Source organism: Myotis davidii, unplaced genomic scaffold (assembly GCF_000327345.1).
Source record: "Myotis davidii unplaced genomic scaffold, ASM32734v1 scaffold944, whole genome shotgun sequence".
NCBI classification, from domain to species: domain Eukaryota; kingdom Metazoa; phylum Chordata; class Mammalia; order Chiroptera; family Vespertilionidae; genus Myotis; species Myotis davidii.
The window spans coordinates 1,321,408-1,334,856 of NW_006296283.1; the positions used below are offsets into that span (position 1 = coordinate 1,321,408).

The 13,449-nt window shown below is 39.0% G+C and overlaps 1 protein-coding gene across 3 annotated transcripts in view; it reads left to right on the plus strand.

Moving 5' to 3' along the window:
* Window positions 1-13,449, plus strand: part of KDM5A (lysine (K)-specific demethylase 5A) — a 103,587-nt gene that overhangs the window by 76,987 nt on the left and 13,151 nt on the right. For all 3 annotated transcript variants that reach the window (XM_006771306.2, XM_015568849.1, XM_015568850.1), the window contains 3 exons: window positions 3,806-3,965; window positions 5,548-5,768; window positions 11,098-11,508. In XM_006771306.2, the coding sequence (XP_006771369.1) occupies window positions 3,806-3,965; window positions 5,548-5,768; window positions 11,098-11,508 (792 nt within the window). The remainder of the gene's footprint in view (window positions 1-3,805; window positions 3,966-5,547; window positions 5,769-11,097; window positions 11,509-13,449) is intronic.

Here is a 13,449-nt window from a genome sequence, read left to right on the forward strand (position 1 = left end):
TTGATTGAATTTTAGAGAGAGTGAAGGGAAAGGGAGAGACACATTGATTGGTTCCCTCCTGCACATGCTCTGATAGGGACTGGGGATCAAGCCAGCAACTGAGGTCCATGCCCTTGACTGGAATTGAACCTGGGAACCTTCAGTCCACGGCTAATGCTCTGTCCACTCAGCAAAACAGGCTGCAGCTTAATTCATTTACTTTTAATCTATATGTGTCTTTATATTTAAAGTGGGTTTTGTTTTTGATTCACCCTCATAATCTGTCTTTTAATTGGTGCATTTATGCCACTGACTTTCAGAGTGCTTACTGATAGAGTTATTGCCATATCAGGCGGCTTCTGGGGCTTCAGGGGCCGGCCTACGGCCCAGGACCGGATCCGATCATGGACGGCAGGCCAGCGGCTTCTGGGGTCGCCCACGGGGGCCTGGATGGCGGCTTGTGCTGTCCCAGCCTGCCTGCAGTATGCAAATTAGCTGCCATCTTTGTTGGCGGTTAATTTGCATATCTCGCTGATTAGCTAATGGGAGGCTTAGCGAAGGTATGGTCAATTACCATGTTTGTCTATTATTTATTTTTAATTATTTTTTCTTTTTGTTCTTCTGATTGGGTGTTCTTTGCTTCCTCATATTCGAAATCATTGATTTGATTCTCGGAATCCTCTGTTGAATCCCTGTAAATTATTCTTTATTTCAGTTAGTGTATGCTCAATTTCTGACTGGTCCTTTTCCATGTCTTTGGCACTATTACTAAGATCCTTGAAAGTCTCACTAAGTCTCTTGAAGATCCTTGAGTAACCTTATAACTGTGGTTTGCTTTCTTTCATTTCTTTTATTTGTGACAAGTTGCTTTGTCTCTGCATCTTGGCTGCTTCCCCGTGTTTGTTTCTACGTATTGGATAGAGCTGCTATGTCTCCTGGAGTTGGTAAAGTGGCCTTGTGTAGTAGGTTTCCTATAGGGGCCCAGTTGCTCAGCCTCCCCAGTCACTTGAGTTGGGCACTCTAGTTGCAGTCCTTTGTGGGCTGAGTGCACAGTCTTGTTGTAGTTGAGACTTGATTGCTGTTGGTGTCACTGGGAGGAATTGACCTCCAAGCCAATTGGCTGTGAGGACCAGCTGTGACTACAGTGAGAGAGCTGCTGTGCAGGAAACACCCCTATGGCGCAGGACTTGCTTCAGTGGGGCTTTGGTGCTCACTGAGTCTGCCTCTTCAGTGTGTCACTTATGGATGTGAAGAGTTGTAATCTGATATGGTCTGAAGCTGTTGACCAGGTGCACTGGCTCTAGGGTCTCCAGGGAGGTGCAAAATCAGCCACTGCCTGGGGCCACCTGGCAGAAGCTACAGAGAGATCTGCAGATTTCTCCTATTTGTATCGGATTTGGATATACCCAGGTGAGGCCCAGCTGTGAAGTAAGGCAGGCTGATGCTGGATCTTGGACCTTTTATTGATAAACTAGAGGCCTGTTGCACGAAATCCGTGCATGGGGTTGGGAGAGGTCCCCTCGGCCCAGCCTGCACCCTCTCCAATCATGGAACCCTCGGGGGATGTCCCTCTCGCAATCCGGGACTGCTGGCTCCTAATCGCTCGCCTGCCTGCCTGGTTGCCCATAACCACTCTGCCTGTTGGCCGGATCACCCCTAACTGCCCTCCCCTGCCAGCCTGGTTGCCCCTAACTGCTCTCACCTGCCAGCCTCAATGCCCCTAACTGCCTCAGCCCCCGCCACTGAGGCTTTGTCTGGAAAGATGTCTGGTCTAATTAGCATATTATCTTTTATTAGTATAGATTTAGGGCATGCTGACACCAGCTGCAGCTTTTTTGAGAGATTTTTAGCAAAGTCTGAAGCCTGAGCTGGGATAAGCCATTCCTATCAAAAAGCTTCTGCAAACAGCTTGGGTGGGGCTGCAAATTGGATTGGGCAGGGTCTCAGAGAATCACCAGGGCAGAGCAAACAGTGTACTCCAGGTTGATGGGGACTCACATAAGGTTGCCAGTCAGCCCTGGGACAGGGGAGTTCTTGGGCTAGGAACAATGACTCCTGTGAGCATCTCCGTCTGGTAGCAAGCTGCTTCCGAATTCCTGCCCTGATGCCAGATAATTCAGTTCTTCCCCTTAAGTGCCTGGGTCCCCTAACTTCTCCTGGCACTGGAGCTCAGAGGAATCGAGTCCGAGTAAGTTTGTGCCTGGCCCTTTAGGAGGAACACCTGAGTCTCTGGCAGCCTTTGTGTCCCTCGGCCACAATCCCTGCTGGTTTTTACAGCCTGAATTTACGGGTACTTCTCTTCCCAGCTCTGGGACCAGAAGTGTGTGTGGGGGGGTGTCTGGTGTGGAGCTGGGACCCTTTGCTCCTCACGGGGCCTCTGCAGGGACGATCTCCCTCTGGATTATAAAAACAGCCTACATGGGTGCTGGACCAGCCCGATCCATGCCTTCACCCCTCCTAACCAGTTTCAACGTGCTTTCTTTTTTACTTCTCTAGTTGTAGGACTTTCATTCAGCTAGCTTTAATGCAGTTCTTAATGATGGTTGTTCTGTATTTTAGTTGTAATTTTGACATAGTTGTGGGATGCAATGGGTACCGGCATTTACCTATGCTGCCATCTTGGTTCCTCCTATCTGTGTCTACATAATTAAAATGCGTCTCTTGAGATGGCATGTAATTAGGGTCCTTTCTTGTTTGTATTCTGCATATACATGTAACTTAAAATATATAGTTGAGTCTTGTTTTTTGTGGGGTTTTTTTTGTAACATGATATGTCTTCTCATTGGAGGTGTTTAGTCTATTTACATTTAATATAATTGTTGACATGGTTGGGTTTAAGTTGGCCATCTTGCTATTTATTTTTATTTAAAATATTTTTATTGATTTCAGAGAGGAAGGAAGTGGGAGAGAAAAAACATCAATGATGAGAGAGAATCATTGATTGGCTGCCTCCTGCATGCCCCACACTGGGAATCGAGCTTGCAACCTGGGCATGTGCCCTGACTGGGAATTGAACTGTGACCTCCTGGTTCATAGGGTGACCCTCAACCACTGAGCCATGCTGGCTGGGTTCTTGCTATTTATTTTTTATTAAGCCCCCCCCCCCTTTTGCTCCTTTATTTTACTTTTTATTGGTTTTTTATATTTTTGTATTTATTTTTTTTTCCAGTGTTTCCTCTAGGGCTAACAATTTATCTTTAACTTATCAAAGTCGATATTGTACCTCTTCACATTTCATACTTCACTTGGGGAAGTAATTTTTTAAATTTGTTCTGCTTATGATTTTCCTTCATTACCTCCTGTTCACCATTCTTTCCACTTTGAAAGCCTAACAAAGTTTCCTGCTTGAGTTACAATGAAATGAGTAGAATTAAGGTCAGAAAAGACAATTCCATTCTAAAAAGCAACAGATGGTCAGGCTATAGTACAGATGTGTTACTTTTTAGAATTTATTTGAATAGGGAAGAAGATAATGAACTGCTATCCCTAAATACCAATGAGTGATATTGTCTTCCAGAATCTTGTTATAAAACCTTGTAAGTACCCTGTTTAATTAAGGATAATCTTATGCACCCTACAAGGAGAATCAGGTGTTATATTAGTCTTTAAGCTTTTATCTTTCTCCTAACTCAATCTTTTATAATTTTTGTGGTGCTGGGGGTAGGACTCTACACCAGGGCTTTGTAAACATTTTCTGTGAAGTAATAAATATATTAATATATTAATGCTTATTAATATATAATATTATTATATATATTAATTATTTTAGGCTTTGAGAGCCACAAGTGGTTCTAATTTTTAATACCCTTCTTTGTTTCTTCTTCAGGACACAGCCAGTGTGAAGTCCTCCAGTAGTCTGGAACCCAATCTTTTTTGTGATGAAGAGATTCCCATCAAGTCTGAGGAGGTGGTGACTCACATGTGGACAGCTCCTTCATTCTGTGCAGAACATGCTTATTCTTCTGCTTCTAAGAGTTGTTCTCAAGGTATTACCCTTTAAATCAGTGTGGAGAAGATTAGCCTGAAACCAGAGAGAAAAAAACCATTGTATTAATCAAGACTATGAATCCCTCTTAAATACATAATCTTTGCCGTGAAATTTTATTAGATTCTGAAAATGTCCCTGTTTGGATTTTCTGTCATTAGGTTGATAACCTGAAAACTTACATAGAATTATTGAGTTCTAATTAGAAGAACTTTAGAGGCCATCTAGTCCCATCTCTCATTTTTATAAAATCTCTGATAAGGAATCATTTAGTCTTTTTTTGTTTTTGTTCATTATGAGTTCTTAAGGAACTTGTTGCTTTTTAATAATATTCATTCTAGTTTTGGAAAGCTTTAATTATTAGAAAGTTTTTCCTTTTCTTTGTATATAATTTCTCTGTTATGTTCACTTTTTTCCCAGTGAAAATAAGTCACATTGCTTTAGGATACATCTCTGGAAAATGGAGGTGTTCATCTCTTCATAGTAAAATTCAGAATTTTATGGGACAGCATATTATAATTTACCTTTGAACAGTGCAGGGGTTAGGGGCACTGACTCACTGTGCAGTCAAAAATTAGCACATAACTTAAGCCAGCCCTGTGCATACACAGATTCCCAATTTCAGATAAAAAAATACAGTTGACTTGCTCTGGGTGGGGTGTCTCAGTGGTAGAGCCTTGGCCCGTGCATCTAAGGATCATGGGTTCGATTCCTAGTCAAAGGCATGTGCCTAAGTTGCAGTTTCAATCCCTGGCCCTGGTCAGGGCACATGTGGGAGGCAACCAATTGATATGTCTCTCTCACATTGATGTTTTTCTCTCCTTTTCCCCCTCCCCCCACCCCCTCTCCTCTCTGCCTCCCTTCTTCCCTCCCTTCCATTTTTTCTAAAAATCAATAATAAAATATCCTTGGCCGAAGATTAACAAAAACAAAAAAATAGTTGACCCTTGAATTTGAACTGCACAGGTCCACTTATACACCAATTTTTAAAATCTGCTTTAAAAGTGGACCAGTTATTCATATATAAGTGGGCCATGATCTGTGTAGTTCAAACCTGCCTGTCCAAGGGTCAGCTGTGTTTGTTGTCTGTTCATTAGAAAAATAATCACTTACTTATGTAAGGCAGGTATATGCTTAATCTGTTGGTATCTTCTAAAAGGAAGAGAGCATGGGTTAAGAGATTCTTTTCTACTAGGGGGCCCGCTACACAAAATTCATGCAAGGGGCTCGGCCCTCATAGTCCTGGCTTTGTCCAGAAGGTTGTCTGGAAGGTCCTTTGGCTGTCCGGTCTAATTAGCATATTGTGCTTTTATTATTATAGATTCTCCTTCTTTAGTCACAGGATAAACAATAAGGAACCAATTTTGTACTCTCAACCAATATTTTAGAGTGCATTTTAGAATTCTAGATATTTTTGTTCCATATTTGTTTTTAATTTCATTTTCACTTTAATACTGATGTAATCAATTAGAATGTCTAAATTATTGGGGGTGAAAGAACCATTCCCCTAATTATTTACTTTGGAAACATTACATGTTTTTCATAGTTTTAATTTTTATTTTGTCTTACAAATTTTTGGAAAGGTTCTAGCACCCCAAGGAAACAGCCACGGAAGAGCCCTTTGGTGCCCCGAAGTTTAGAACCTCCAGTGTTGGAGTTGTCACCTGGGGCTAAAGCCCAGCTGGAAGAACTTATGATGATTGGAGATCTCCTGGAAGTATCTCTAGATGAAACTCAACACATATGGCGGATTTTGCAGGCCACACACCCACCCTCTGAAGACAGATTCCTGCATATCATGGAGGTATGGATTTAAAGCTTCCTAGAACAGTGATTGTAAAACTATTTAGAATGCTCAAGTTCCTTGGAAGAACCATAAATGCTGGCAAGGCAAGATGGCTTAGTGTGTAGTATTCTGGCTCTCCTACTTTCTGATTAAATCAAAGTAGTTCTGTTTTATGGTTTTCTTTATTGAGATTTTATGTGATATGTAATTTTGGGGAAAATAAACCATTTCTGTTAAAAAGAAAGGGGGTTACTGAAAATCACCAGCTTAGAACAGTTTTCTTAGACCAGACTCTTGTTAATCAAAGGCCCAAAAGTTAGGTAGGGGAAAATATTGTGGTTAAAAAAAGAAACATACCATGTCTTGGCTCATGCTACCAACTTTTAAAAAATCTCTCAAGGAGCTTCTGACCTTGGCATGTCTTACACCTCTTGATAAGTGGCCCCAGGCTTGGCATTAGTGGCAGTCAGCCTTAGTTTGAGGCTGCCAGCCTTAGCTTGGCCTGCTCTAGGCACCTCAAGCCCAGCACACATAGCAGCCATCTGCAGATTGCTTTGTAGCTCATGACAGGTCATCCTGGGCAGGACACAGATGGTAGTTGACCTCGGCTTGCACCTCCCAGTAGGCCCCAAAGCCAGCGCACCCAGTGGACAGCTTCAGACCATGCTGAAGTACCATCCAACCACCTCCATGAGCAGCACACCCAAGGGGTGGACTCAGCAGGCATTAGAGCCTCCTTAAGTGAGTCCAACTCCATGGGGTCGACCACTGCACAGCATGTCCTCCATGGTGGGTGTGGAAAGTCCTTGCAACCAGTTGGCCTGGGGAGAAAATCCCTCCCATTGACATGCCAACAACAATCAGGACTCAACTACAATTGAAGGGTGCACACAATCCACATGGGGAGCACATCTGGAGTGCATAGTTTGGGTGACTGGGGAGTCTGCCACTGGGTCCTACAGGACACCTAACTAAATAAGGCCACTCTACCAAGACCTGAGATGTAGCTCTGCCTAAAACATAGAAACAAACTCAGGGAGGCTGTCAAAATGAGAAAAATAAATATGTTTCAAATAAAATAACAGAACAGAACTCCAGAAAAAGAACTAAACAAAATGTGATAAGCAGTTTACCAGTTCAAAACACTGGCTATAAGGATACTCAAGGATCTTGGTGAGAACTTCAACAAAGATAGGAAACATAAAATAGAGCCAGTTAGAAATGAAGACTACAATAACAAATTAAGAATATATTACAAGGAATCAGCAGTAGAGTAGATGAAGCATAGGATCAAATCAGTGATTTGGAAGATAAGAAAGCAGAAAATTAGCCAATCAGAACAGCAAAAAGAAAAGAAAAAAAAAAGAATAGATTAAGAAGCTTCTGGGACAACTTCAAGTGATGATGGAAAACTTCTTTAACTTGGTAAATGAAATAGACACACAACTCCAGGAAGTACAGAGCATCCCAAATAAGATGAACCCAAAAAGACCCATACCAAGACACATCATAATTGAAATGCCAAAGATGAAAGACAAAGAGAAAATATTAAAACAGCAAGAGGAAAGCAGTTAGTTACCTATAAGGGAGCTTCCATAAGATTGTCAGCTGATTTCCCAACAGAAACTTTGCAGGCCAGAATTGGCTTCTTATATTCCAAGGAATGGAAAGCAAGGATCTGCAACCAAGATTACTCAACAAGGCTCTCATTTAGAATTGAAAGACATACAAAGAGATTCTCAGACAAAAAAAAGCTAAAGGAATTTATCACCACCAAATCAATATTACAAGCAATGTTAAAGGATCTTCTTGAAGAAGGAAGAGGAGGGTCAAAAAATATGAACAATAAAATGGCAATACATACATCTATCACACTAGCTGGTTTGGCTCAGTGGATAGAGCGTTGGCCTGCGGACTGAAGGGTCCAGGGATCGATTTCAGTCAGGGGCACATGCTCAGGTTGTGGGCTCAATCCCCAGTAGGGGGTGTACAGCAGGCAGCCAGTCAGTGATTCTCTTTCATCATTGATGTTTCTGTCTCTCTCTCCCTCTCCCTTCCTCTCTAAAATCAATAAAAATATATTAAACAACAACAACAAAACCACTTATCAACCATTACTTTAAATGGAAATGGGTTAAATGCTCCAATCAAAAGATAAATGGTGGCTGAATGGATCACAAAAGAAAACCCATACATATGCTGTCTATAAGAGACCCACTTCAAATCAAAAGACACATACACACATAGACTGAAAGTAGAGGGATGGAAAAGGATATTTCATGACAGTGGAAATGAAAAGGAAAATAAAAACTGGTTTATTAATACTTTCATCAGATAAAATAGACTAAAATAAAGACTATATAGAAACAAAGTAGGACCCAGCTATTTCACTTCTGGGTATTTATCTGAAGAAACTCAAAACACTAAATTGAAAAGACATGCATCCATATCTTAATTGCAGCATTTTCAGTAGCCAAGATAATAGAAGCAACCTAAGTGTCCATCAATAGATGAATGAATAAAGATGTGGTGCATATATATAGTGGAAAATGACTCAGCCATTAAAAAAAGATAAAGAATGAAATCTTGCCATTTGCAACAACATGGATGGACCTAGAAGGTGCTGTGCTGTGTGAAATAAGTCAGACAGAGAAAGACAAATCCATATGATTTCACTTGTATGTGGAATCTAAAAAACAAAAAAAATGAACATGCAGAACAGAAACAGACCCATAGATACAGAGAATGTTTTGGTGGTTGTTAGATGGGATGGGTTTGGGGGTGAAAAGGGTGAAGTGATTAAGAAGTATAAATTGGTAGTTACAGAAAGTCCATGGGGATATAAAGTACAGCATAGAGCATATAGTAAAAAGTATAATTACTTTGTATGGTGTCAGATAGATGATCACTTTGGAGTGAGCACTTCATAAGTTATATAAATGTCTAATTGCTGGGTTTTACACTTGAAACTAATATTGTACATTAACTGTAATTGAAACAAAAATTAGTTAAAAATTAAAAAATTATTGTTTTAAATGAAGGTTTCTAATGAAATGGTTGTATAGAAGTGGAGATGGAGAGTCCACATTTGTCTATTATACTTGCGTAACAGTTTATAATATATTCAGTGTTTATAGATCCATGATCTCATTTGATCCTCACCATAATCCTGAAAGGGAGAGTCAAAAGGATAGACAGAGCAAGTATTTAGCCCTTCTGTATGTGAAGAAATTTAGGATCCAAGAGGTGGAAACTTGCCTAAGGTCATACATGTAGTAAAAACAGAGGGACCTGGTTTCTAACTCTGGTATTTGATTTCTAATAATCTTTTCATTATTTGTTTCCATGTAATGGAATGGTATACAGTGTCACCAATAGTTGATACAGATTCACTTAACATATTATAATTTGCTAATAATTATAATTTAGTTTGATTTTGTTTGGAAGTCAGATCCCAGGTGTAGCCTAATATAATGTTTCCCAGTCTATAGAGCACTTTCTTCACATTCATTATCTCATCTAATCCTTTTATTTTATATGTAAGGAAATATAAAGTATTCAGAGGTTAAAGATTTTGTCAAAATGTGATAGACTTAGACATTTATAATACAATGGGTTGTTGTTTTTTGGATTCTGAAGATTTTTGTTTCTTATCAAAGATTTGCCAGTCTTGAATTTGTGGGAAAATTCTGTATTCTTTATCCTTTACTACTCTCCTATCTTTACAACCCTTCCCTTTGGTAACCACCATGCTGTTGTCTGTCTGTCTATGAGTTTATATCCCACATATGAAAGAAATCATATGCTTCTTAGCTCAAGTGTTATTTCCTAAGTAATTATCAATATTTCCAATTTTTTTTCAACCTCCCTCCTTGTTCTTCCTGTTAGTAGACATACCTTTACTATTAAAATTTTAACATTTATTGCATTGGCACATAATAGCAACAATATTCGGAAGTTGAAAAGAAAAACGATATATTTTTTGCTTTGTCACATCAACTATTTTCTAGCTCTTGCTAAAGTCACTACATACCTTTTGTATTGAGATCATGATACAATTTTGTATGTTTTGATAACATTTCTAATAACTTCTTAACCACCTAGAATTTATTAATGAAGAACTATTGTAGTAGTAAATGAAAACCAAAAAAGTTATTATGTAATTTAATGTACATTTAGTACATTTAGCTTTCTGTGTATGATTTCATCTCAAATGGATGCTACAGGTTATGTTAATATACTAGAAGCCCAGTGCATGAAATTTGAACACGGGTAGGGTCCCTAGGCCTGGCCTGTGATCAGGGCTTGGCTGGCCTGGGGCCTGCGGGCTGGGGGCAGCTCCTGCATTGAGCATCTGCCCCCTAGGTGTTCAGTGCGCATCATAGCGACGGGTTGTTCCACCAGTTGTTCTGTTTGATCGATTTGCATATTAGGCTTTTATTATATAGGATGCTAACAATGAGTTTTTTTTCCCTTAGCAAGCTAAAAATAAGTGAAATATTTTATTTAGGGCTTGCCATGATTTTTTTTAAAATATATTTTATTGATTTTTTACAGAGAGGAAGGGAGAGGGATAGAGAGTTAGAAACATCGATGAGAGAGAAACATCGATCAGCTGCCTCCTGCACACCTCCTACTGGGGATGTGCCCACAACCAAGGTACATGCCCTTGACCGGAATCAAACCTGGGACCATTCAGTCTCCAGGCCGACGCTCTATCCACTGAGCCAAACCGGTTAGGGCATATTTTTTAATATTGATTATCTTCATTGAATATTACATTTGCCTTCTTAAAGTGATTTTTAAATATCTAGGACAGCGGTTCTCAACCTGTGGGTCACGACCCCTTTGGGGGTCGAACTACCCTTTCACAGGGGTCGCCTAAGACCATCGGAAAACATATATAATTACATATTGTTTTTGTGATTAATCACTATTCTTTAATTATGTTCAATTTGTAACAATGAAAGTGGGGGTCACCACAACATGAACTGTATTAAAGGGTCGTGGCATTAGGAAGTTTGAGAACCACTGATCTAGGATATTCATTGCAGTACAGTGTACACTACACAAAATTTACCATTTTAACTTTTTAAGTATACAATTCAGTTGTATTAATTACCTTCACAATGTTGTGCAATGATCACCATTATTTCCAGAACTTTTAAAATTAGCCCAAACAGAAACTCTGTACCCATTAAACAATAAATCCCATTTCTGACTCCCCCAGTAACCTCTGTTATACATTTCTCTATGTATTTGACACTTCAAGATACCTCACACAAGAGAACAAAACTGTTTTTAAATGTCTTGCTTAAAAATTGTTTCTAATTTTATATTTTTGAAGGATGACAGCATGGAGGAGAAACCATTAAAAATAAAAGGAAAGGACTCTTCAGAGAAGAAAAGGAAACGGAAGCTAGAAAAGGTAGAACAACTTTTTGGAGAAGGAAAACAGAAGTCCAAAGAGTTAAAGAAAATGGATAAACCTAAAAAGAAGAAATTAAAATTAAGTGCAGAAAAAGCAAAGGAGCTAAACAAACTGGCCAAGAAACTAGCAAAAGAAGAAGAGAGAAAGAAGAAGAAGGAGAAGGCTGCTGCAGCCAAAGTTGAACTTGTGAAAGAGAATACTGAGAAGAAGAGAGAAAGAAAAGTGCTGGACATCCCCTCAAAGTATGACTGGTCAGGAGCAGAGGAATCTGATGATGAGAATGCCGTGTGTGCAGCACAAAACTGTCAAAGGCCTTGCAAGGATAAGGTGAGTTCTAGTGGGGTGTAGTCAAGTGTGAGAGAGGACAAGGAGCAACAGGCGTAGAGACATGTTATAATGATAGTCTGTTTTTGACCCCAGGATTTGGGCTTCCAACAAAATATGTTTTCTACAGTTTCTATAAAGTGTTTTGAATTATGAGGCTCTTAGATCAATGTGATTAGTAGGAGAAATGTTGTGTTTTAAAAATCATATATTTAGTGAATGTAATGCGACAAGAGCAGAGAGGAGCTATGTGATTACCCGGAGCAGCAGTACTTTTCATATGCAGTTGGCATAAAAAATTTCAAAATAGTCTTACGCCTTCCCTGTAGGGTGATTCAGAGAACTGAATATCTTGTTAGTTAGCCACAGTGGCCTGAAAAAATCCTGGGCCAATATTCTAAGAGTTCTGGCAAATTGCAATAGGATTTGTTCTAACGACATAAAGCTTAGGGGTTAAGTCTTCCCTTTTTGGTCTGTGTCTTATCTACACTTAGGCCTATTGTACTCTTCTCAGTAGAATATGATTTTATGAAATCACTTGTAAAAAAACAAATAAGACCTTTAAAGGTAATGTTTAAAAAATTTTAGTCCTAAGTTTTAAGTATAATAGTTATGTATATTGGCCATTCTTTAAGTAGTATTTATGTTCTGAGAAAGATCCATGGACTTTATGAAAAATTTCAGTTCATAAAATGACTAGAGCAGTTATGGCTCCCATCAAGATAATTAGTAAATTCATAGTTCTAATTTTATGTTCATTATACCACTTGGTATTTAGCATTTTAATAGCTCTTCAATTTGAATATATGAACAGAGTAAATACAACTGCATCAGTGTTAGAGCTTGAAGAGGTCACTGTACCCAGGGTTCTTCATTTTATAAACAATGAAACCAAAACTCAGCAAAGATAAATGATGTGACCAATGTCACAGAGCTAATTAGTCGCAAAATTCAAAGTAGAACCTTAAGCCGAAACCGTTTTTCTCAGTGGATAGAGCATCGGCCTGCGGACTGAAAGGTCCCGGGTTCGATTCCGGTCAAGGGCATGTACCTGGTTGCGGGCACATTCCCAGTAGGAGATGTGCAAGAGGCAGCTGATCGATGTTTCTCTCTCATCAATGTTTCTAACTATCTCTCTTCCTCTCTGTAAAAAATCAATAAAATATATTTAAAAAAAAAAGTAGAACCTTAGTTACCTGCCCCCACACAGTAGGGTCTCTCCACTAATATCCTTACCCCACCATTAATTGAGATGTAAATACAAAAACACATTCCAAAACTTAACATTTATATTTATATAGTTATTAAAGTTTTATATAGTAAAGTACATAGCCCATGGTCTTACTTCGCAAGGATAGTAGCTATAAAAATTTTTGTATGTTTCCTTCTAATCCTTTTTTATAGTTTATTTTATATCATGTCATACTGTATTCACTTTTGTATCTTTATTAATTTCATAAGCATTTTTATATACTATAAACATTTTAATAGGTACATTATATATGTGTGTACTGTTTTTATCTTTTATTTTGAACTTATTCTCATCTGAGTTTGTATATTAAAGAGGCTGCTGAAAGGCTGTTTCTCTTTGGGTATTAGTAGCTCAGTGTTGGCAAAAACTTTTTTTCTTTCTCTTTAATTGTATGGCAGTCACCAAAATATGGTATTTCTTTTTCAAGCTTTCCTGTTATCCTTACAGTGTTTAAATCTATCATGAATCTTTTACCTTCTCTTTTTTTCTCCTTTTAATTTAATAATCTCTTCTCTCTTTGCTCAGCATTTCATTTTTTTTATAATTAAATCTTTATTGTTCAGATTATTACATTTGTTCCTCTTCCCCCCCCCCATAACTCCCCTCCTCCCAGTTCCCACCCCACTGTCCTCATCCATAGGTGCACGATTTTTGTCCAGACTCTTCCCGCATTCTCACACACCCCTTTCCCA